Source organism: Calypte anna, chromosome 3 (assembly GCF_003957555.1).
Source record: "Calypte anna isolate BGI_N300 chromosome 3, bCalAnn1_v1.p, whole genome shotgun sequence".
NCBI classification, from domain to species: domain Eukaryota; kingdom Metazoa; phylum Chordata; class Aves; order Apodiformes; family Trochilidae; genus Calypte; species Calypte anna.
Window position 1 is genome coordinate 81,018,352 of NC_044246.1, and position 26,754 is coordinate 81,045,105.

At 38.2% G+C, this 26,754-nt stretch overlaps 1 protein-coding gene across 1 annotated transcript in view; it reads right to left on the reverse strand.

Annotated features, from left to right (window-relative positions):
- Nucleotides 1-25,161, reverse strand: part of CEP162 (centrosomal protein 162) — a 45,053-nt gene extending 19,892 nt beyond the window's left edge. Inside the window, exons 1-13 of the mRNA XM_030447613.1 lie at nt 24,970-25,161; nt 22,992-23,095; nt 17,912-18,050; nt 10,229-10,381; nt 9,773-9,959; nt 8,749-8,798; nt 6,526-6,641; nt 5,633-5,663; nt 5,161-5,280; nt 4,360-4,551; nt 4,097-4,178; nt 2,145-2,409; nt 704-971 (exon numbers count right to left, since the gene is read on the reverse strand). Coding sequence (XP_030303473.1) covers nt 704-971; nt 2,145-2,409; nt 4,097-4,178; nt 4,360-4,551; nt 5,161-5,280; nt 5,633-5,663; nt 6,526-6,641; nt 8,749-8,798; nt 9,773-9,959; nt 10,229-10,381; nt 17,912-18,050; nt 22,992-23,051 — 1,663 coding nt within the window. The 5' untranslated portion in view covers nt 23,052-23,095; nt 24,970-25,161. The remainder of the gene's footprint in view (nt 1-703; nt 972-2,144; nt 2,410-4,096; nt 4,179-4,359; nt 4,552-5,160; nt 5,281-5,632; nt 5,664-6,525; nt 6,642-8,748; nt 8,799-9,772; nt 9,960-10,228; nt 10,382-17,911; nt 18,051-22,991; nt 23,096-24,969) is intronic.
- Between the last annotated feature and the right edge of the window lie 1,593 nt (nt 25,162-26,754).

The following is a 26,754-nucleotide window of genomic DNA, read 5'->3' on the forward strand; positions in this document are numbered from 1 at the left end:
CCTCCTCTTCTCCAGCAAGTGCCACAGCAATACACTGAGCAACAAAGGTCCCTCAGTTTTACAGCAGCCACTGAAGAGCTCCCTACAACATACAACATAATCCTAAAATGCTTTTTTCAGCACTACTTGAGTGGTTTAAAGCAATTACATGCTAGAAACATGCTAAAACTTGGGCATGTGTAGAGTCACTTTCCCATGCCTCAGAGACAGCAAACATCATCTGCAAGACACTAAACTGAATTATCTCCTTAAACTCTTCAGGCTTTGTTCCAAAATAAAAAAAGTTCAGGCCTTTGCTTGCAACTCAGCTTTCATAGGACCACCATGTTATTCTTCTTCCCTTAGTGTCACAACAGATGTAAACAGAAAAACAGGACTTTTTTTATAGTGCTTTCTTTGTTCCCTACGGAAGCAAAGATTAAAAGCTGAAAACAGAAATTTGGTATAACACGCAGAAGTCTCAAGTCTCAAATATTGCAGTGGTACATGTGGGTAGAAATGAAACAAGATTACAGTGCAACTCTCTCTTTAAAAGCCTGTCTTCCAGCAATTTCATGCTCATTACAGAACACAGTAATTACCTAATTGAGTTTAGATTTAGATTTCTTCTACAACATTTTGAAACTTTTTTTTTTAAATATATGAAGCGTGAACAGCAAAACTCTCTGAGTCTTAAAACTCAGACTTCTTACAACAGAATTACCTTTAGATCTTCCTCTATCTCCAGGACTTTTGGCTTTCACATTGGTCTTTTTGAAAGTTTCTTTTGGTGTTTTCTTTTCATGAACTGGATAAGACTGTTTTGGGAGTGAAGTGGGTTTCCCATACCCAGAACTTCTAACCACCCCATGGGGACCATATGAAGATTTCTTTTTATGTAAAGATGCTGGACTTCTGATATTCTTGGGTAACATTGGTTTAGTGGTCATTGATTCTGATCTTTCATTCTTAAAGGAATAAGGTGGGAGAGCCTGTAATAGAACACATTTATTGAAAACAGGTTTTAGGCTCTCTGTAATCTGAAGGTAGCTTTCACTACTAAAAAACCCAAAGAACCAGTCACCAGAATTACACAGCAGTAAGACTCAGGGTGACAGGAAGCATAACTTTTAACCAAATTAACAGCATGTCATTTTGCAGAATTTTATTACTTCAGAAGTGCACTTAGCTCAAGTATTTTGTACTAGCTCCATTTCATTGTCCTGAGGTACTACACTACAGGATCTTTAGCTTACTAAAGCTAACCCTAGCTTACCAAAGCAGGTAGCTTGTGAATAAAGGCTCATCAGTGAACACAGACACGCAGTGATGGAGAGAGGAAGAATGGCAGGCACAGGAACCTTACCAAACTTGATGAAAACCAGAACACGCAACCCTGAATACTGCCAAATGTGAAAGCTTAACCTGTTTGTCCTGGTGGGAATTCCACCAGGATGAATCAACCAAACAACCTCTCTCCCTGCAATGCCTTACAAACAGAAGCAGGGATGGCATAATGGAGTGTGGAGCTAATTCAGGGGATGGAAGGAGAAGAGAAACTGGAGATGCAGGGAGAAAACTTGAGATCATGTAGATCTTGTTATGGAACGTTTGAGGGGATTTTGAGAATATGAGAATTGTGAGAATGTGCAATACTTACAGGATGTTTAGGAAATGGATAAACTTAAGTAAAGGGTAAGATAAAGGTGGATCAAATAGGAACAAGTGTGAGAAACAGAGGGAAAATAGGATTAAAGAAGCTGGTGACATGACCAGGTTGCTGGTCAGTACATCTGTCTAAGCCTACACTGATCACTGCAGTCTCTCCTATATTCTTTTTTAACTGTATTGCTCATTCTGCTCTCTGTAGCTATGCTCTCTACTCTGACCCTGGGTGTGTTGCTCTTACAGGAACAAGTGACTCAGGGGACATGGAACTGCAGCAGCCTTGTATACATTAGGTTTGGACAGGAAGCATCCTGCTGGTCCCAAAGTGCACTGGATTTGCCTACCTTAACAATAGCAATGGTAACATGAGTGTTTCAAGAAAAACAGCAATAGCATCTCAATTTCTAAGCACAGAGCATAACCAAATGATAGGCAGTCTAAAATATATAAATTTTAATATATTTCCATTTAATAAAAATCTGGTTGGTATTACTTACTTGTTCAGTTTTGCTGTCTTGTGAAAGCAAAGAGTCTTGTACTATTTTTTCTCTTAGTATGTCAGGCTGTACTTCATTGGTCTGAATTTCTCTCTCAGTCACTCTCTGGAAGTTACAGTCATTCACAGATGTCTGCAGAAAGTTGCTCTTTTCTCTGTTAAATTTGTCAAGTAAGTTTGTCTCCCAAACTATATTATTCTGGTGCTCTTCAAAGGGTGAGTGGCTGATAAGGTCATTTGCAGTGCTGTCTACCAGTTTCACAGGACTACAAGAGAAAGGAAAAAAAAGTCATATGCAACAGACTTTCTTCTTTTGATTTTCTATCACTCTGGAAAAAGCAGGCCATTTTACTTTTAGGCTGTCAAGACTGCTGCAATGGTAAAGAGCCACTAGGTTTCTTCTAAGAACAACTTTGCAGATTTAGTTAAACAGATAAATATGGGTTTGATGGATGGACCACTCAGTGGATTAAGAACTGGCTTGATGGCCACACCCAGAGTGGCTGCCAATAGGTCCATCCAAGTGGAGGGCAGTGACAAGTGGAGTCCCTCAGGATCAGTACTGGGTCAGGTCTTGTTTAACATCTTTGTCAGTGACATGGACGGTGGCATTGAGTGCACCCTCAGCAAGTTCCCTGATGACCCCAAGCTGTGTGTGCAGGTGACACACTGGAGGGAAGGGATGCCATCCAGAGGGACCCTGACAGGCTGGAGAGGTGGGCCCTTGGCAACCTCATCAAGTTCAACAAGACCAAGTGCAAGGTCCTGCACCTGGGTTGAGGCAATGCCAAGCTCTGATACAGGCTGGGCAGTGCCTGGCTTGAGAGCAGCCCTGAGGAAAAGGACTTGGGAGTGCTGGTGGATGAGAAGTTCAACGTGAGCCATCAGTGTACACCTGCAGCCAAGAAAGCCAACCAGATCCTGGGCTGCATCAAGAGAAGCGTGGCCAGCAGGTCCAGGGGGGTGATTCTCCCCCTCTACTCTGCTCTCATGAGACCCCACCTGGAGTATTGCATCCAGTTCTGGAGCCCCTGTTACAAGAAAGACATGGATGTGCTGGAGTGTGTCCAGAGAAGGGCCACGAGGATGATCAGAGGGCTGGAGCACCTCTCCTGTGAAGACAGGCTGAGAGAGTTGGGTTTATTCAGTATGGAAAGGCGAAGACTGAGGAGACCTTACTGTAGCCTTCCAGTATCTGAAGGGGGGCTACAGAATGCTGGTGAGGGACTTTTTAGGGAGTCAGGCAGCAATAGGACCAGGGGGAATGGATTCAAACTAGAGGAGAGTAGATTTAGTTTGGATGTTAAGAAGTTCTTCACCATGAGGGTGGTGAGACACCGGAACAGGTTGCCCAGAGAGGTGGTGGAAGCCCCATCCCTGGAAGTTTTTAAGGCCAGGCTGGACAGGGCTCTCAGCAACCTGATCCAGTGGGAGGTGTCCCTGCCCATGGCAGGGGGTTGGAGCTGGGTGATCTTACAGGTCCCTTCCTACCCGGAAAATTCTATGATTCAATTCCATGCTGTGGAAGAAGAGCCATTTCCCAGCAGTGTCTGTTCTTGTGGAAGTACCAAATTTGGATGCAAGATGAACACCTAGAAGCATGAAATTAATGCTAATAAAACATTGCATAGGATGTGGGGTGAAATCCATGTATGGGGAGGGGAAAGAGCAGAAGATGGAGAGAGATGCCTGATGTGGTAGCTGTGAGCATGCAGAACACTCCTTCAAATGATGTGGCAAACATTACTGATTAACACTCAAACAAAATTTGGGAATGCCTTGTCTAAACCAATTAACCCTGTATATTCATTTTACAATCCACTGCCAATACCATACCAATGCAGACAATGAAATTTCATTATTTAATTAGGCAAAAAGACAGATGACTTATTTTACAAACAGCTAATGCACTTAAGTTATTACAATTTTTTGCATGCTTTCTGAAATAAATACCTGTCAAGCTCCACATCAATACTTCTGATATCACATGAATGTCCTTTAATTGGTTTCATCAATTCATCCATTGTAGGTAAATCTGGTTAGTGGAATATGAAAAAAACCCCACATCACAAACAAGCAAAAAATAACAACTTAGAAAAAGTATTTGTAAAAAGGGCAACATTTCAAAATATTTCATAAATGGAATATTAAAAGATGTTTCTAGTCCACTCATTTTACATGTTTATACAATACATGCCTGCCTTTAAGGTTTTTACCTGATTCAATAGTTGACATGTTTTTTGAATAGATGTCATTATTTTGTGAAACATCTTGTACGAGGCATTCTGAGATCACCATTGCAGAATTATGCAATTTCTGTTCATCAGTGTCACCCAAAGACTGATCAATGTGATGGTAAGCTTGGTGTAATGCTTCTATGTCACTAGCAGTTTGTTCATAGGAAGTGCCTGTGAAAAAACACAGGCTGGTAAGAGACATTAAAGGATTTTCTGTTTTCAGAGACAACCCACTGGAACCTATGTTTCAGTTCCTGACTTGGTTTAGTAAGTGGTAAGAACAGTGACTTCAATTATGAAAAAAAAATTTAAAATCTTATTTTAACAATAAAATTAAACAGTTGCAAAGTTACTTAGTACGTACTAAATAGTCTCAACTAGTTTGCAGGCCTCTCCAGCTTTCCCACATCAGTACTGAAACTAACAGTATAGTTATATTATAGAATTGTGTTCATTGCTGTCAAAGAAGAATTTTAGCTACAATGAATAACCAAAGAGATGATCCTTAAAATCAAATTGCAATGTCAAAAGCAACTTTACAATAACCAAGTGTCAAAAGGTGTTTCTTTAGCAGAAGACTCATGACTTTTTTCCTGAAATATTTCCTCTTCTTTTCAAGATGTTACTAAGAGCCAAGGGCTTCCTGATCACTAATAACCTAAGAACAAATTAAAGGATCAGACCCATCTACTCTACTCAAGTAAGACTTTGGGGGTTGAGTTCTGTTGTGTGGGTTTGTTGTTTTTTGTTTGTTTGTTTATTTTTTTAAGACATCCTTACCTGCTTCATTCACTGCAGTTCCACTGACTTCAGGCAGGTAATGTTCATCTGGAGCTACATCTGATGTTTCAACAGCCTTCTGAAGTTCTGGAGTTGAATCTTGTGAATCAAGTAATACAACTAAAACCAAGAAGATAATTAAAAAAAAATAATTCCCAAATACTCTTGAGTATATCAAATCTTATACTGATGTACTAAATGTGCAAAAAATGCTATCTAGATTATTCTAATGCCATTAATGGTAAACTGATTAACTCTGAATGTAAGTGTTAAAATCTGAGTCCTGACTTGATTTAATAAAATAAAAAATACACTGATGAACACTTGGAAGTGCTAACATGCAGATTTTTTTTAACCATTTTGGTTCAACAGGATTTTAGTAGAAAACAATGTAATCTGTTGAAAAACATTAGAATAATAAAAATCTGGTAAGAAAGCTTCAAAAAGTATTCTCCTACTCATCAAATTTTACCTTTAGCCAGCATGCCAGTGTTTGCTTCTTCCTAACAAAAGTAAAGAAAAAAAAATTACTTTTTGAAGTAATTTTCAAGGGATGAACTTTAGAAGTTGGTCCAAAATGCAAGAAAACTTTTTAAAACTTAAAACTAAGCAGTTCTTTGTTCTCCAAAAATATACACTTCCCTATAACTCTCTTTAGAATGCCAAAAGATCCTCAACACACTCAAACTCTCTCACAAGTGACTGGTAACTAAATGGTGCTCTGCATAAATGGAGTATTTTTATACCTTCCTGCTTCTCTTATATTGTAATTTGAGAAAAGAAAATAATGTAACAGTAAGTACATTACATTCTATTTGTTCTCTTCAAACATTTATTAGAAATATTACTCTAATAAACTTACTTAAAAAGAATTAAATCTACCCCCACGTTTATCTGTTATAGATGAATGCATAGTGCTCTATAAACACCTTTCATTGCAAAAAAAAAAAAAAACCAGAACATGTGTTCCAGGAATCCACCTGATGTGCTCTACTACATGTGCCCCACATCAAAAGAGCTCAACAACAGCAGCATCCCCAAAGCTCAAGCAGTGCAGAGTTTGAGTTGAGGTTTTTGGGGCTGAGATTTTTTTGTCTGAGGCTGAGGCTCCAACCTGAACTTATCATTTGTGGACTCCCATCTGCAGTTCTTAATTCCAAGGAGGAAGAAGCCTATGAAGAACTTAATACTAAGTGATTTATTACAAGAAAATGTATATCCTTAATAGAACAATATAGTCCCAGGTTCACTGTATTCTTTTTTTTCAGCTAATACCTACTATATAAATGTTTACTACATTTACAGGCACATATTGCAGCACTTTCATAATTCAAATAAGTAATATAAATATTTGGTAATTTATACCTGTTCTTGAGGATTTATATCAACTCCTGGCATGATGTTTTGATCCTCCTGACTTCCCTCAGTTTTAGCAGCAGAATTAGTATCTGCTTCTTCTTCAAAATCTTCACTGTAGCTTCCTGAAGAGTAAAATAAATACCAAATAGAATGAATATTCAAAGAAGACAAAACAGTAACGGCAATCTATTTCTTTTCTCCAATCTCTCATCTAAGAAGAGCTGCTGCCACTATTACTCCTTTCAGAAAGGCAACAGAAAGGTTTAAAAACTGGCTGTGCTTCTGAAAGTGCAGTAAAAACAATGCATACGATCTCTAAATTCAAATGAAGTTTGTCATATGATCAGACATATTTTTCCTCTGTGGGCTCAGGGTATACTTGAATTTGACCCATTTTAGTCAATTTCTTTCTCTCACTTAAGGGTGAAATGATGCAATTTCCCCCCTAACAGACAAAGTATTCTTTACACCCCCTTGACAACTCCAGCAGTTTTTAGGCTCAGAATCTATAATTTGGCTTCCTCTGACCAGCTCTGGTGGCATAAGAGCCACTCTGAAGAGGAGTGTGGTTATTTAAAACCACAAGTGTGCCAAAGGATGAATTTTACAAGCAAGCCAAACACTTTTCTTACCTAGATCCTGCCACAAGTTCTGATTCCTTGTTACCCACTCAGCTCCTGTGGCTACAGCCTTCAGTGCTTGAGCTGTCTGTAATGCTTAAATCAACAAGCACTGCAAAACACTGGTTTATGATGTGTCCTTTCTGTGTTTTGTCACCAATACAACAGACTCATGTGAAAACTACATTATGAAAACCACTATTTCAGCATTCTCTTTGGTTATAGACCATGGGAAGTCTGATCAGCTGAAAACAGCTTTCTCATACTGACTTAAGACCTACACAATGCTATTTCTGCACGTGTATGACCCACTATATTGGTTGCTATTTCACAAAGGAGAAGTTTGGCAGAGACAAAACCTAACCACACACAACAAACAGACAGGTCATTCCAGGAATTCCATGAAAATTGTTTTCCTCCAAATCCTAAGTGTCAGTTTCATAAAACTGACTGTAACAATCAGATAATTTCAATCGTTTTCCTAGGGAAAAGGTTAAAAGAATAGTTGTGGCATTTCCACTACATCATGATCTGTTGCAGCCTACAAGAGTAAACAAGCTTTCAGGGAGAAAAGATTTCCTGTGATTAGGGTTATATATACAGCTGCTTCAAGTTTGGGAAATTGAAGCCTGGCACTAGGACCTCTCAAAAATTCAGCTAAATATAAAAATTTGAAAAAACAATCTGTTGTTCAAATCACAGAAATACACTATCACATGCTACCAATGAAGAGTGAAATGCAGAGTGATGGAAAGAGAAGATTGAAAGAGTGCAGCATGGAAATCAGGTAAAACTGCAGATTACAGGGATCAAACTCAGGCACAAGAGATGGTACAAAAATACAGATGACAGTTAAGATACCAGACTATCTCAAACATTAATACATATTTCAACATCAGCCATTTTTTATTTTTTCATTGATAGTGGGTTGGTTTGTTTGTTTTTTCTGTTTGCCTTTCAGAACACAATAGATTAAAAATGAACCTCAAAGAGAAAAAACTCAAAACATTTAAACAAACAAAAGCACAAATCTAGAAGCAAACACCTAAAATCCTCTGAATAAAAGCTGCAGAGTCATAATGCCAAGGCAGCCTAAAAGGCTGATGTTAGAACTACAAATAAATGAAGATCATCTGTATGAAAATACATAAACTTTCAGATAAATAAAAGCTTTACTCATAAAAGTCAGGGTGATATAGGAACAGAAATTCAATGGCTTAAATATTACTCAGAACAAAAACCTTTCAGTGAGGATGCTGGACTCTCTTGTAAATCTGAAGCCTAGAGACAGCCAAGTTTTCTGACCAGCTCCAAAGGCAACACAGAGCACAGAGCAAGCTCTGAGGCTGCAATACAGTTTCCACTTTTCAGACCTTTAAATTAATTCCTCAATAAACTATAAAAAATACTACACTACCCTCTGACATCCTGCTATGATGTTTTCTGAAGACTTTGCATTTGAACTGGTGCACTAATCAACAGCTTTTATTTCTGTTATTCTGCTTAATGAATTCTTGCAATTCTTTTTGCTTAATGGTTCTTGCAATTCTCAGTGTACACACTGCAATAAAAAAAGGATTTTCAAATTAATTTAGAAAGATGTTATTACCAGATTTCTCTTCATGTGCAGATTCCTCTTCTCTTTCAGTTTTTTCATTTCTGAGAAACAAAATGAAAATTTTATGTGGCCACTTCCCACAATTTTACTTCCTTCTTGAATAGTAAATAAATTCATTTTTTCCAGCTCCAAACTTTGATATTTCTTACAATTAGCAATAACATTTAAAACCTGGTTTTGTCCATCAAAGCATAGGTAAGAAAGTCGCATGTCAATTACTAAATAAATATTTTTGTTTCCTTTCCCCGTTCCCTCCAACATCTACATAAGCTTCTAAAATTTTTATCATCAGTTTTGCTTCCTGTTCTGACATTCTTGTTTGCATTAACAACACAAAATAATCCTTCCTTTTTTTCCTCTATTACAGTGAACTTGAAATTTGTCCTTACCTAAAACTCTCCAGAATTCTGCCCCTCCAAATGTTTTCACCTTGGAAGTTTTCTTTGCACTCAGCATTTTTAGCAACAGCAGCCTAAATAGCCCCTTCACCTGTTTCTCTCACATTTGTTTGAACTTATTTTCATGTAACTGATCATAAATGGATTGCCTTAGTCTGTGAAGATTTTGTATTTTTCCTCTAGATTTATTTGTAACACGATGTCTAAGGGAACACAGAATCTCTCCTGATCTACTTCCCTGTTATTATCAGTTATTAACTTTTTATTTAATTACACTTTGAAATTAAGAATGTTAAATTAACTTTTAAGTACTGAGTTATGCACAAGACTTTGGGTAGCTTTGTCCATTCATCACCAAGTCATGTTCTCACCTTACTCCTTTTTTTATTCCTTTTCTTTATTGAGCTCATTTCTGTCCTTGTCTTCAGAAAAACAAAACCAAAACCAAAAAACCCCCCAAAAAGCCCGAGACCAAAACAATCACAACTAACATACAAAAAATTGAATTAAATAATACGGAATCTTGTTCCATAAAATCTCAGTGGCCATGGTATGCAGATATTCAAGTCATACGCTTCTACTAATATAGTTCACAACTTTTTTTCTTTCTAAATTACCGTACAAATGGTGCTAGTAATACAGAATCATTGGAATCCAGCTCTTTATTCAGTTTTGAATAATCAACAGCTGAGGAAGCTTCACGTTCAAGTTGGGCAAAGAAGATCTCTTTTTCTTCTTCTTCTTCCAAAGTATCCAGTCCAAGTCCCACGATGCTTTGGTTAAGCCCAGAAGCTAAAACTGAATCTAAATTTCAAAACAAAGAATAAGCAATGTCTGTGTTGTAGGGTCCCATATAATAGTCATATTAGTTCACAGCAACTATAGAAAGGCTCACAAAATATTAACACTACCAAACAATCACAAGTTAGTAATAGGGGACTTCAGCTCACAATCAGACTTCAGCTGGTTGCAGTGAAGAATCTGACTTGCAATGAAATAAGAAAAACAGATGGTAATAATACTTTATGTAGATCTAGCTAACTTCATGAAATGGCTGCAGTCTCAGTTCTCACCATTTGTCTCCAGGCTGTCTCTACTTGAGGAGACAGCAACCTCATTACTTTTCTCAAGCTGCATCTTTTCCACATGCATACTGTCATCAGCTTCCCCCACAAGCTGCGAAGTGTTCTGTATCTTCACAAAGCTTCTATTGGCTCCAAGCATTTCTAGGAAAAAAATTTGCAATAGTCTTGACCATCACCTAAAAGCTATTTGTATGACACTTGAGTCTATTAGTTATCTTGCAGAACCACCAATTTTAAGATCATGTCACAACTGCAAAGAAACTCAGTCTCACAGATTGCATTAATCTAACTTCAATTTCTATTAAGAGATAAGTAAATCTTGTTTCATTACAATTAATTGATCTATTATACATATCTCTTTCCCATCCACTGTATTGGCATATTTCCATATATAAACCTATAGTTCAGCACGGGGAAAATAAAACAACTGTAAGCAAATTCACTTACTGTAACATTATTTATGGATGACAATCACATACACAAGCTCTGTATAGAAATTAATATTTCTTTGTTAAGAGCCTAAGAATTTTGTTTGATCTACTATCCACAGATGTTTGAAAATTGCAGTCTTTGCCCTAGCAGCTCTTTTTCATTTGTTGCAAAGTAAATCCTTTAAAGGAAAAAATTAGTAACCAAAGTTACTTGGAGGCCACTGATGAACACCCAGTTGTTCCATTCTGTAGGTTTATGCCGCTACAATGTGAAGCTGGCTCTTCTGGATCTAATTTCATTGCTATGGGGGTTCTACACCACCTTACCAACTTTATGTGTGTATTATACTTATGGACAGAATAGTGTCATGTCAACTTCTTTATGGAAAACTAAAAACCAAATATTGCAATATATTAATCATTAAAAAGCAGTACCAAGTCCCTTCTGCCTGCCCGTAACACGTGTGCATTTATACCTAAATTCTAGAGGTTCTCTTAGGATAAATACTAGCAGAAAAACTGCTTATGCATTTTAGCTAATGACATGTTAAATGACTTAACAGTTCTCACAGAAGGGAACAGAAACTACACTCCAACATAAACCTCCAGTTGGTAAAATAAACTCAGAATTTTTTGTTCTCTTTGGCCAAACTATATTTAGACTGTAGCTATGTCCTTGTACTGAACATACCAGGAGGAATGAATACACTGACAACAGCTCATTTCCTCCTGCTAGGAGAATGCAGGATGTGAGTACATCAATAACCCTTCAGATTCAAGAACACTAAACCAGTCTTCCACTTGCCAGTCAAGTCCTTCATCTCTTGGCTGTTAACTCTGTCCTCTATACAGGCCCAACCAAATTCCTTTTAAGAAATGCCATACTTGCCTATATCATGACAATGGAGAATCCTTTCCCTTCAGTACTGAAGGACCCCTCACCCAGGGTGAGGCAGGGTAGGGAAAAAAGTATGAATGCCTTTTCCTTCCCTACTAGGCAGCACTTAGAACATGTGCTGTGATGACAAGAGCCTTCCCATTAAGAAGCAGAACAGGTATTTTTCTTGAGTTCAGTGACAAAGTGCTCTTGCACATTTTATGGGAAGGCTACATACATAAGACTCTACATCTTGGAAATAATTTCAATATTCCTCTATCTGTCCTCAGCTCTGTCCTCAACACTCAGCTCTGAATGGCTTGCCTTGCAGACAACAAATAAATGTCAGAGACACTGAATAAAAGTCAAGCTCCACACAAATACAAAGTTAGTGCCTAAATACATTATGCTACCACATTGAAAAATATAAAAATGGAAAGCTTTAAGTGCTGAACAGAAGTGAAAAAGTATGAATAGTCCATTTCTCTGCTAGCTGAATGCAATAGTTTAAAAGTAATTTACCCAGATGACACTCTATTGATACAGTTATCAAGACAGCAAAAAGGAATCTGCAAGCTGGGTCACAAGGTTTTTGCTGATCTTTACATAAACCATAATCTCACCTCACCTCCAATACCCACTCTATTTTTTCAGTAAAAATATGGTAGAAGAATCAAAGGGTCACTGCCCTCCCACGTAAGGTTTACAAGAAAGGAGATGTGAATATACTTCAGTAAAAAAACAATTAGAATATTTGACAGAAAATTTTAGAAAAACATTCCAAATGTTTTCCTGAGTTGTTTTATTTAAATAATCTCAAACTGAATAATCTCAATGAACTTCCTGAACACTCTACATTGATTGTGAAGGCTTCATGGGATTTATGTAAGCTATCCCAGTATTTTTTCAGTATTTTGCCCACTCAAACCAATGAAAGCTTTTTTAAAAAAACACCTCCTATAATGATAGGAAATGACATTTTCAGTGTTTTGTAGCCACTGAGTCTTGCAACTCATCCACTCCCAATTCCCAGACACACCCTCCAGATCACAAGGATACTGCCATTGCTAAATGAGGCAAAAAAGTGGTTTTTACACAACTACACAACCTGCAAAACCTGAACTCTGAGAAACCTATTGCACTTGGAAAAAAACAACAACTTGGATGGATTTCAAAGTTGCTTTTCACTGTTTTGTTTGTTTGTTTGTTTAAACAGTGCTACTGATTTATTTGGGGCAGAGGGGGGGCAGTATTTGTTACTTTTCGTACAAACTTCTGGAAGCAGCAAGAAGCACCCATATCTTCCTATGCAATATTTCATAAGACTAATGATATATAGTCCTGCTACTTGAAATTAAAGAACTTGAGTTTCACTTTAAAATATTTCTAGACACCACAATTGTGGAGAAATGTTTAAAAAAATAAATACAAAGGACTCAAACCTACAACCAATGACAAGCACCTATTTAAAAAGTAAATTATTTTCTCCTTCATCTGACCAAGACTGTAGGAATTAAGTCATTTTACCTTTTTAATGTCATATAAAATACAGTAAATTTGTTACCCTCAGAACTGTCTGGACTGTCAGGAGTGAGGCTTCCTTCTTCTTTGTTAAAGTATGAATCTTTCTTATCCTTATGAAATTTTTCCAGCATTTTGAATTTAGACAAAGCCTTGCTGCGAGATGCACTGGAAGAAGGTTTAGGGGGATCTACTTCTAAGTGTACACAAACATTTTTAAGTTTTTATACAAAATGGACAGGGAATAAAGAGAAAAGTAAGATGTGAGAATTCAAAGTAGCACTTCTGAAAACGTAATGCAGTTCAGTTTCTTGTTGACTGAATTATCTGTAATTTTCTAGTTATAAGTATTAACTTTAAGTTTTGTAACTTCTGAGAATAAAACTTTTTTCCTTTATTTTTTTTAAAAAAAAGACAAATGCCTTCTTGCTCCACATATATTTTTCCTTCAAATACACTGTTCTAGAAGCTCAATATATCACCTGAAAACAAAGAAAACTAGTGAAACTACTTCAACAATGAAGGAAGTTTTGTACTACAAGTTTTAAAGAAAGCATCTCGATTTGTTCAAAGAAAAGTGGAGAAACAGAAGTACATAAATGCAAATTACTCTTATTTATCTGTTACTGTTTTAACTGTTGTTTGCTCAAACCCTTGTGAGGACTTGCTTAGCAGCAAAAAATGCAAATACCTTCCATTTGCACCAGTAGAATGAGATTTTAGAGAACACAACCCATGCTGAAAACTGGGCTCTCTCATGATACTTAGATGACAGTCACAGCACACAATTTAGAAACCTAAGGCTAGCTAGACTTTTACTTGTTGTCAGGGTGATGTAGGATTCTAAATGGGCTAATTCAGAGATAACTTTTAAGTTACAGGTCTTTTGAATTTCCCTTGACACAAGGGAGAGCAAGACTAGTTGAGAGGATCAAGCCAAATAATTCTGCTATCCAGAAAAAGGCTTATGGGGATACATGAGCAGAACACAACTCAGAAAGATCCAAGATGACTAAAGGAAGCTGGTGAATGAATGGCAGATGCAGTGAAAAAAGAGAAATGCTATGACATCCATTCTGATACACTGCATGGGTCTTTCATTGCCTCAGCTGATCTCTATGTCCACTAGTGAGACATCACTTCTCAAGATTTATATTTATATTTTCCCATGTTTCCTAAGAAAATGAGAATTGTTGACAGCATGCCTTCCATTGTAAATAGTGCAAACACCTGGTATCTTTCACAACACTAATTTGAAATTACTGCTAAAATCCTATTACTGCTCAAATTTCAAATATTAAGCCTAATTAAATAGATTCAGTTTTTGTGTTTCTCTCCCAGATCGAGATGCTTTGTAACTGTTCTATGCAAACAGGGAACCACATATGCTCTAGAAAGCTAACAGAGAACGTTCTACAGGCTCCACAGTAGATCACCAACGTGATCTAAAGACCAAGTGCCAAATATTTCCTTGTCATGGCTCTCCAAAATATTATTCATCCATTTGAATTTAACACCAAATCCACATTTAAACTAGAACATACAGGTTAATTGCTTTTGTAACCATTAAATATTGTTTAGAGTTTCCCTTCACATCACATAAAAGTGATTTCACTGAAAAGGCTGAATCTGAAGTTATACTGAATAAAATAATTCTGCAGCTTCAACAATCTGGTTCTCTCATTATTACACCAACTCTACTATTTCCATTCCAGAGTAGCCTGTGCTGGGTCAGCAGAGGGAAAAGTAAGTAGAAAATAAATAGAATACTTAGCTGACTGTAGTCTTTGAAATTAAACAAATAGAACAGCGAATAGTAATTTTTTGGCTTACATGCAATACAATTTGTCCTAATACATCACTATAGGTTGTAACGTATGGTGCAACCACAAGTGAGCAAAAGTTTACACAGTTACTAGGGTTTTTTTTTTAAATAACAAATGAAGTAAGTGGCAGCTTGCTTTCAATGAGAATACCATAGTCAAACTGAGATTTTGCAAAGGATTTTCTACAGGACACACACTAGTAACACAAGGCTTACATTGAAGAAATTTAACAAAACATATTTAACCAAATACCAGACTGGGAATCTGAACGAGGACTCTTTTGTTCACTGTATTCCACTATTTCTGCATGGCTTTCCATCATTTTCTTCTCTTTTCTCAGTTTAACAAATCTTGTTTGAAAATCTTGAAAAGTAAGACAAACAGCAAGAACAGAGAGGCAAGCAAGGCAGGACAGGAATTCTTATTATCTGATTTCTTTCTATAATTTACATGACAAAAGCTAGTAGGAAGGACATTAGTCAGAGGTAGGTCTTTAACCTGTGAAATATGGAAGACAGTATCTTGAATCATAATTCGCACATTTCAGTTTAAAGCTGAAGAACAAAGAGTTCAAATGTGCCTAGAATAACTAGTTATTTAAAATGAACTTTATACTTCTCAGCCAAGTGAACAGCAATAGTATATACTAATATATAATAGTATTAATCTACAAAACCAAGGGAAGACAGGCTATTATTTTAAATCTCTGTGTGTATCCTGGAACTTCTGCAACAAGATGCCATGGTAAAAAAAAAATAATAAGACAACAATTAAATGTCTAGCATATATTTTGTTTTCCAGTCATCTGTCTTTGTCTTTCAAGAAAGCATGATATAGATACTGAAGTAACCCAAAATAAACCCCCTCAAACTGGAACCAACCTACGACCTCGGTGCATTACCTGAGCTAATTACCCAGACACTATTAATATAACAGTATCTCTATACAGTGCCAGCCAAACACATGGAGTCATGCATACGGAGCACATATTTGTACTGCAGTGCCACACAGTGGGTGAAGGTAAGATTTTTAGATGTAACATTAGTTTGATTCACTTTAAAAATAATAATTCTATTAGCTGACAGCCTGTTAACAAAGTCCTATCTCCAAGCAACATGGAGGGTTGAGTCTAGAAGAATACACAAGGATCTCCACTAACTTTCAACGAAAGCCAATATTACATTTTTCAGTAATTAAATACAGCTTATTTCCACATTTGTTATAATTGCAGCAATACTATTATTTTTTCCATGCAACAATGATCTTGCTATTTAGGGCACATTTATTAACCTTACAAAAAGGTTAAAAAAGCCAACACCTTTTCAATCTTGCTGTGCAGTAACTTATATTGCAATGCTGCTGTGCATTATTAATCCATGTGAGCACAGACTCCACAACATACATGTGCTGCACAATATTAGACCTAGCAAAACTGTACTTGACAAAGTATTTGGAAGCATGCAAGACAAAGAGAGAGAGACACACATACAGGGAAAGAGGAGAAGTTCTTCTGAATGTCTTCCTGTTAAAGGGCCATCTTGTTTTGAGACCTCAAATGGTTTATCAAAAGTATCTTTTTATTTTATACATCAATAAACTGCACATCAAGCATGTCTCAGTTTCAATAGATTCACTTCTGGTTAAACTAGCTGATAAAATATTCAAGGGTGGTAGAATTGGTTTGAATGGAAACATCTTCAGATAATCAGATTATTTCTTCTGATTCTTCTTTGCATTTAACATGTACAAGCACTGTTCTCTAAAATTGTGATCACCCTGTCTTTCAATTACCTATTTCAGTGTTTTTTGGTTTAAGTAGCATGAGAAGCGTCAAACTGCTTTATGGGTTGCCTCAAGCATCTCAGAAAAAAACACAGAAGGATGCTGAACTTCTAAAATCACCTGGAGATTTTGTTTGATAGCATGTAGAAAAATGAAGTCATGCTAACCCCTTAATTCTCACACTCTGTGCAACAAGAACCCTCTGTCCTTCATTTTTTGACAAGTTGCATGGAAGTATCATAAGGAGATATCATAATAACTCATAAATACCTGATAAGTAGCTGCATTGATTGCCTGATATGAAATCATTCATATCCATCTGAGTTTTCCAGAAGCATCTTAAAAGGCCAGAGGCAGATAAGCAGCCCAGACACCAAGTGTCAGTTATACCTAAATGGAACAACTGCTGACTAAAATTTGACTACTACCAGCTGTATCTTAATCCTGTCACATGAAAAACTGAGGGATGGAACTTTCTGTTAAGCTCCAGATGTAAATTATACATTTCATGAAAACAAGAAGCCAATTACTACAATAAGAGGCCGTCACCCTATGGAAACTTAACTACATGTAGGCTTTATTACCCAGCAAAAAACCACGAAGAAATGCAAAAATAGAGGTAGAAAGCTTTCAAATAATAATGTATTTTCTTCCAAAACTACGTGACCAAGTCAATACTGACCTAGCCATCATGTCATCTCAGCCCTTTCCCCCTTGAACCATGGCTCTTCAAAAGGGAAATGTTGAGAATACTGACAGACACACATCTTTGAATCAGCTGCTGTTGCAAAGTTTTTCTGGGCTTCCCTAACCTATTACAAATGCTGCAATTAGTTTAAGATTATACAAATTAGACTTTTACCTCTCCAGTTTGGAAACTATCTATTTATCTCACACTAATCTATAAAAAGGAACTGTTTGGTTACAATCACCTACAAACACTTCAGCAAAAATGTTTAAGTTACATTTTCTAACTATCTTATTATTTATAACATATGTACCCTTAGCAAGTTTTATTAACTTGTAAGAAAAAATAACAGAAAACTTGCTTACAGCCTGAATACAATCCCTTTTAAACAAATACAATTACATTTGAGTTTTATACTTTCCAAACTTGCATTGTAATGTTCTAAAGCACTTGAGTGGCAGCAACGTAATCTGAAAACACATGAAGTATGAGAAAGAACTAGCCTGACCCCCTGTGGCCAAAAAATTGTAAATCTACATTATTTACCACCATCATCCAAATCTTCTTCAGACATCCACCACGGCACTGAACCCTTTTTCTTTGTTTCTTTTTTCCTGGGCTGTCCCAATGACTCAAGAATGCTGGGTTTTTTCTTTGAATTTCCAAGTGAATCATCTGAAAGAGACTGAGTGAATTATATACAATATTAAAGACAGCTTTTACATTTTCACATTGTTTAACTGTCTTTCAGCCATTCAATTCTAGACTTCTGAGTTCAGATGCCTCCATGCTCCCCACTGCTTGCTCTTTTTGTATATGCAGGACAAAGTTGAGTACGAGACAATAATTATATTCATATGGCATAATACTGCATATTATAATAACCCAATGCCAAAGTTCAGACATGTTAAAAGTTAACTGCTCAATAAATATCTAGTAGTAAATACTAGTATTTAATAAATACTAGTAGTAACTTAATAGTGTTGAATACTAATACTTAGTAAATATGCTTATAAACAGCTCTTTTCCAATTAGTTACAACCTGTAAGAACCAAAATCCTAACTATAGCCCTAAAGACAATGAATTAGAGAAGAAATAGTGTGGCCTTGGCCTTGCTTCATACATGAACAGATGATAGAAACTCTAAAAATAAAGCTTCACAAGCAGCATTCTAGCTCTTAGCAAATCAGATTTCAGGAATTTATTTTGCACTTTATGTTAATGGAAAAAACAGACAAGCTACAGCTATTCCCAGTCAACTCTGTGTATAAAGTTTTCATGTGTCACTCATCCATCTTGATTTTGACTGCTAGCTTAAATCAATGGAGGAAAAAGATTTTAAGTATGAATGAAATTAAGTTACTGCAGAGTAACAGGGAAGAAAACACCTACAGACACTTCATGAGACAAGAGCACTTTTTTGATGTGATGCAGGTATTTGTTTAAAACAACACACCTAATCCCTGTTTCTTGCCTTTCCATGGCTCATAGCAGGCTCAGAGCCACAATAAGCTGTCCAGATACTGAACAAGGAAATATATCTTTTAGTTAGTGCACTGTAACCTTACATGCTATGTATTCTTTGTGCTTAAACTCGGTAAACATTGGGTTAAAGGGAGTGCCACACTTTTCATTTTTATCTAATTCTTTAGCCATAACTGTTGAAACTTATTGTCATAAAGAGTCTTAAAGAATGTATGAATAGACTTAGCAAAGCCATAAGGCATAACAAACAATTAACATATGAAATGCACCATATGGGAAAATCTCAAAAGCTTTCCTTTTTTAATAGTCACAAATAAGAAAATGGGCAAGAATAAACAATTCTAGAGGCAACAGGTATGTGGGTACTAAATACATAAAACACAAGAGGACATTTATTAAACAATAATGCTGCATACCTCTGCAGTCCACTGCCTGATTCCTATTGCATTAAAAAGCACTACCAAAAAAGCCTACCTCTACTATATATCCAATGCTTCAATTTATATGGGCCTCACAAGAACATCCATAAATCAAATGCCCATTGTCCAAAATTTCCATTAAAAAAAAACAACAGAAAAACATTGTTATGAATATCTCTGACCAATAACATATTTAAAGCTCATTGTTTCACTTGAGACAATTAATTGCCTGTCACACAGTCTCAGAAAGAAAATCTAAGTGCTCTGACCTTTGTACTTCAATAAACAATTTGAATAAATTATGAAACTGCTAGACAACAGGAGGTACTGCAATTTCTTTAAGTTGACACAACCACATAGAACAACTTTAAGTTCTTAATAAAAGCCCTATAAATAACAACTTGCTTACACTAGTCCCAACAGAAGTACAAATGCCATTGTCCCCAAAGGTTGAGCTGCTTCCTGCTAGCTAGATGCAAGCTCTGTTGTCGCTTGCTGTTTCATTTATGACTAAGAGTATCCTCTACTCTGCAAGCTGAATCTTGATAATGCTCCTACACATAGAGTATTGTAACTTAAGAAACTGAAATTCCCACAGGTTGTTCTCAAGTTCTGGAAACTTTCTTTGTCCAGCCTCATCAACTTCAGACAGTAAAGTTGCAGCAGCTGGGAAAGAAATGTTGACACAAAAATAGGAGTGCATTTTTCCCAATATGTCAGTTGTCTCAACAGTGAAACTTCCAAATTTTTTTCTTCCTTTTGAAAACAAACAAAAAGAGCAAATAAATCAACTTTTTTTTTTTGACCAGCAATGGCTTTCTAGTGCCAACAACTGGCACTGATTTCTTCCTTCTCCTCCTCTGTAAAACAGTTTGTCAGCCTTTCGGGAGCACAGACACACACACATAAAAAAAAAACCCAAAAAACCAAAACAAAAAAAGTGTCAGTTGTTTAATCTCTACTGAAATGAAAGCCCAAATAGTCAATTTTAAGAACTGGGACAACTACTTGGCACATAATCACCTTACCACCTCCTATGTACACGAAGCATAGGAGTGGCTCCCAATTATTCAACGAAACTGTTCTCCAACAAAACAAGTCTACAACAAATTATATTTGGAATATGAAATATCTATCTTAATATATAAAACCTTTTAATGAAAATTAAAAGTTTTTCAAACATGGTTTAATGGCTACATTAATCTTCCAGTTACTATTATACAGATTTTCTAATAAGATGCTACATCCTTTCTTTGTGGAAGTTTTTCTTCTTATCTGTCCATGGATATTAAGAATAAAAGTCTACCTATAAGACCAGAAGCAGACAACTGCTCTTTCCTAATTTTGCTTCATTTGAGGTGTCATCAAGAAAGCAAATATGTGAAGCTCTGTGTATTAGAAAGAGCACAATCCAAGGGAACTTCACAGCCAACACTGAGAAAACAGAAGAGAGTTAACAGTCTGACAGGTGATACATAAATTAAAATAGCATTAAGTCATGTTAAAAGTTGGTTTAAGACATGACGTATGCTAACATCAGATACTGATGATGGGGAGTAGAAGGATGACAGAATTAGGAAGAGAAGAATTATGGATGCCAAAAGGCTGTTCTGGCAAGGGGCTGGGAATAAGTGTGACCAGGCAGAAGGCCTATTCTATATACAGTAATTGTTATTACACGTTTGTGACTCCGTCTGTATAATGATAAAAGTTTAGAATATCCTCAGCTTTTAAAGTTCAGTGTTGCGTACCAAAATACTTCAGTTTAATCCTCATATTAGACCTGCATCATCCAACTGCCTCTAACGTCTTATTTTTAGCTTTGTATGTTTTAATCATATACACACAATCCTCCACACAGAAAAAGCCAGTTTCACTATCTATGAGTTACTTTACAGGGTGGAAAAGTCTGATCCATTTCTTCTCTGAACAGTAACTAAGTCTTCCTCACACAACTACTACTACTAACAGTTTCTGCTATTCTCCCCACCCCTGTCATTATACTCAACACAAATATCACCCATACATCAACTTCAATGTTGATGATGTCAATCAATGTCAATCAGTTTCTCATATTTCTAATATCAAAAGGGTGCAGACTTTTTATAAAGAACAAAAGCAAAGGTGGGGAACATAACAGAAGATGCATGCCTGTAAAGTTACAGAGAATACATAATGCCGCTTTTGTTTGGGTCTGTATCTAAATGGCAAAACATAAAGCAATGCATATTTTTAATGACTGGCTTGGCATTATACTTTTAATCAAGATTAAACACTTTACAGTTTTAGTTTCAAATGATAAAATACAGACATGAGTTGCTAGAAGTTAAATTCTCTGGAGCATGCCAAGCACCACTGATAATAATTCAGTACAGTTATTTTAATTTTTTTCTCAATGGGCAATAGCTGAGGAGCAAGAGCATGTCAAATGAGGAACAAAATACTAGAATTAATCCCATGCAGTTTTGTCAGATGCACTAAATAAATAAAAGAACAAACATCCTTTTTATTTCCCAGAGCAACTCCCTTTATAACAATAATAAGAACTTTTGCAGAGTCTACTTTTCTATTTTTACTAACATTAATAATTTCAGTGACTTCAAGAATGCTAGCTCAATTAACATCTTCAAATTACAGGCTAAAATCTACCTTTAAGTTATTAGCGAATCTTAATTTTCAGGTGGCATTTTGGTTTCATGTTGCCTCTATTTAGTATTGCTCAGTAAAGCTACAGGCACTCTGCATCTGTAAAAACACCTCACAAGCTGCATGGTCAATGCAGAGTTGCAGACAAACCTGGGAAAGCTAAAATCTTGAATCAGAAGTCTCTGATTACTGTGAATCTTGATGACAAAGTGGAATTCTATGACAAAGATGTATTCTATGGAATACATCACCTACATTTTTCACCAGTATTTAAACTATAGCACAACCTCTATATCAAAACAAGCCTTAAGCATCCATTACATATAACAGAGACCCCCAGAATGTCCTCTGCCGTTATTACCTGCACTTACATACAATAGAACCTAGTAAGGGCTTTATGTATGCAGTATTTATATCTTAGGGTTACCACAATGTGTGTTGGAGTGAAGGAAAAATTCTGAAATTACAGATCTATGTGAAGTGACAAAAACATACCAAGTCAGGGCATTTTCACTATGTCAGGTAACTGTTAGCTTAAGTTGTGTCCCACAGACTCGAATGATTTTGCTCGTATTGGAAATCATGAAGCACCATGAGGAATAAAAGGAATCAAAGTAAAATTTTCTAATCACTACAACATAGGCTGTTTTGCTAGGGTTAATAAAATAATTTTTAAATAGAATTCAGTGAAATTAGGTAGTGCACAGGAAAAGAATTTTCTTGAAACATAGCTTCTGCCTCCATAAAGAATTTTTTTCAATTATATATCAAACTGAAGCATCTGCTACTAAATAAAACCCACAAAGTGTAACAAAAAACAAGGGCTTTTTCAGAAGACAACCTAGCAGTGACAAAATATTTATTTCATCACAAAACTGTTCTCTTGATTTAAATAATGCAAAACAGAATGAATCAAGTTTAGCAATGAAGACCTTGCACAGACCCACACATCAGACAGCTATGTGAGTCATGTGATAAAAGCACATCTGCATATTCCATTCCGTATTATTCTGAACTAAATCTTCCCCCTGCATTTTAATGGAGAAAAGGGATGTGACCTTGCTCTGAAACATACCTCTTTCAGAAACTCTTCAAACTGCTCATCTAATTCTTCCTTTGAAAATCGACACGCCATAATCTGCAGCTGGATGTCACCTTCCAAACAACCGAGTTTAAAAACTAAGATTTAAAATAAAAGTAAAGTAAATTAAGAACGTTCTGAAGATAGTGACAGCCTAGTGATCTGCTGGTTTCATAGAGAGCTATAAGCAAAAAATAACCTGACAAAGATGCCAAATTTCATTCCTCCCACCCCTAATGTACTTCCAGAGCAAGACAACCAATGCAAACATACCTGCAATACTCAAATTCCTTACAATGAAAACACTACTTCAAAAAACAACAGTTTTTGCATCTAAACTTTGAGGGACAGATAAAATATGATTTCTTTCACCATCTTTACATTTGTCTTCAAAAGAGAGCTGTCTTAGCTACCCACAATTAAGCATTTTGTCAATGATCAAACAAGAATCCACTACAGTAATACTTCACATGCATTTTAAAGGCTTTTAATTTATTTCTGTGTTTCAAAACTGAAGACATCTGGCATTATAAATTTTGTTTCACCATCTCTGCTGTGCTTCAGGCTCAGTAAACAATAAATAAATGAAACTCTTTTATGATAAGAGGATGACAGCATTTGGTTTGATCTACCCTGACACAGAAAGCCAATGGTACTTGTTCCCCTCCCATTCCCCAAAGTCTGTGTTGACTTCTCAGGTATAAAACATGCCTCACACTGAAAAACACTACAAAACTTTTGCATATTAAACTGCTCCACACATGTGGCTGCCTTCAAAGCTGCATACATGTAGCAGCATTAAAGTCCTCTAGCATCTTCCATGCTGATAAATCCTAGGTAAACATTAAAGAGCTAAGCATTCACAGAAATGCTTTTACCATTAAATAAAATTTCTCCCAGCACGGAGACCTCTCAGTACACAGGACTGTTACCTACCTAGTAAATTGATTCTGACAGGTGAGCTGTGAAAACTGCTTCCTGCTTTCACTCCTTATCCATCCACAGACCACCCGACACTTTGGCAGTTAAAAAAAGTTATAGCAGACTGCCCAGACTTTGAATTGAGTAAGATACTCTTATGTAAGCACTTGGACAGTATCTCTTAAAACATGGTAAGAAGATTAAGAACGCTACCTCTCATGACACACATAATCCAGTATCCTTTTATACTTTTACATCAAAGAACACTAGATGCTGAACACCAGGTGCTTTAAGACTTTACTAGCTGTGCCAACTACTTAAGCAAGTGGAGAATAGTTAATTCTAGCCTGGCCAGAAAACCAAACTGATTCTCCTGACGTTCTCTGTACTTCTGTCAACCTTGCGCTCACAGCTTTAATAAAAATTAATAATATAAAACTTTATTTTGCAGAAGAATATATCAACTCCAATAACGTCAGATCACACACACTATTCTTAGCAAATACACTTCACAGACATACCTTTAAAATTGAAGGCTCACAAATAAATGACTTTGGAAGTTGTAAAGCTAAGCCACTTGCTGCGATAGATGCTATTAGCAGTGCAGAAAGCCTAAGTTTGGGGTAGGTATGGCTGAGCCACAGGGATGAAATAACGCTTACAGAGCCCAACACTATTCATGTAAGCTTTAATCATCCCAGCGCTGGGACCAGCCGTGACCCGATCCTCCTCCTCCTCCGCCCTCCTCAGAAGCACTTGAAGAGCCGGCAAACGGCGGCTGGGCAGCAGCCCTGGGACCAATAGGCCCTGCTTCTCTCGACCCCAGCCCCGTTCTCTCCCGAACTGGGCCTAACGAATGATGGCGAAGAGAGGCGGTGGCCGCGGGCAGCACAGGGGCTGCGGACTGGGGCGAGGGGGGGAAGGAAGGGAGAAGAGCAGCCGGGATGGGACACCCCTAGGCCGAGCCGGCGGGCAGGGCTCGGCTCCACGGTACGAGGGGACGGGGGAAGAAGCGTTTGGGAGCCGAGCCTGGGGGGCACCGGGAGCGTACCTGACCCACCCCAGCCTCCTTTAGGCCAGGGCCGCTTCTCTGGCTGATGGCGCGGTGCGGTTGCCTAGGAAACCCTCCCGGCCACCGTACCGCCCGCCAAAACCGGCTGAGGGGAGAGAGTGGGGTCACGTGACCCGACAAACCCGCCGGCTCTCCCCTCCGCCGTGCGTGGCGTACATGTGACGGGTGCGGGGGGGGGGGAATGGGCTCAGGGCCGACATTACCAGCGAGGGTACGGCCGGCCCCGACCACACCGGCACCGGCACCGGCCCCGAACCGGTCCTGCCCCGGCCCTGCCCGCCCCGGTTGTAAGGCGGAAGTGGCCACGCCGTCACGTGAGACGGCGGCGGCGCCCGCCGGGAGTAGGGAGCGGCGGCGCCGCCTGTCGGGCGTCGGTGGAGAGGGGAGCGAGCCCGGGGAGTGGGGAGGGGGTGCATGGCAGCTCAGCGCCAACGCCGTGAGGAGTCACGGCAGCTCCCGGGAGCCGCCCGCCGAACCTGCGGCGCCTGCCCGCGCACCTGCCCCCTACGCGCCGCCGCTGCTCGACAAAAAGGGCTCGGAGTGCCAGGACGATGCCGGCCCCGGGGGCTGCTCCGTGACCCCCCGCAGGGGGACGGACTCGGGGCTGCCGGTGCCCCCGTCGTCGGTTCTCCTGATCTCGCTGCTTTGCCGGTGTGTGGTTCCGGCCGCTCAGCAGCTGGGCGGGGGGTGAACGGGGGGGAATTAGAGCTGAATTCGGTTTATTTCTCCGCCGAGTGGCGATGCCAGACCCCTGCAGGGGACACCCTTGTTCTGGTCACGAAGCCCGCGGGGCCAGCGCTTGTTGGCAACCTGCAGCCAATGTTTCTGCTTCTTGCTTCGCCGGAGCTCGCTCTTTCCGCCGATCTTTTGCAGAAGAAGAGATGTAAAGTTAAGCGTGTGTTGATTTCTCGAATGCGAAGACCAACTCCAAACCATCCCTTTTCGCTCTTCCACACAGAAACCCCCATCTACAGCTTTGCTAATGTTTCAGCCTTAGGTGGCGGCTGCTGCGCTTTTTAATGTATTTTAGAACATCTCTGGAAATGTTTAAAATAGGCAGAGAAATTAATGACCCCTGTTTCCCTGACCACTGTCTCTCAAATAACCACAGAACAATTGCAGTCTGTGCTTGCATGTGCTCTCCAGCTAGGGTCTGTCAGTCGTGTTTGTTGTGAGAGTCACGTTGCTTTAGGAATTTTTATGCCAGCATTTAGTAAATGGCAAAATAAAACAGGCTCACTTAAGAATACAAATTAACATTGTTTGCGGGTGCACACGCACATTTTGAGTCTGCGTTGAGCAGCCTTTGAATGAAGGTTTCTGAAAGGAAGTTTTCTTCTGTGAGCGTTCGATGCTCAGCGCAACTGAGAAACTGGTTAAAATCCTCCTAACTGTCTCACCTCCTGGTTGTTTGAGTGTTAAAGACAGTGCTTCCAGTATGGCCTCTGAGTGTCCCAGATCTGTTTACACAAGTGTAGGTTACAGTTTAAATTCAAAGATGCATAGAAGCGCAGGCTCTGCCGCTGCCAGCCAAGTCTATAGGAATTCTTCGCTGGAGGTGTTGCGGCACTTCTTTCAGTCAAACCTTTTGTCTGCAGATGGAGTATTATATTTCCATTTGTAAATTATGGGTCATTTATTTCGTCTTGGTGCACAACTGTTGCTGCTGTCTGTGGGAAATGTGGGAGCTGATCAAGGACAGGATGCCCACGTAAACCAATATACTAAGACAATTTGTTAAATGTGACAGCCTGCTGTTGGCAA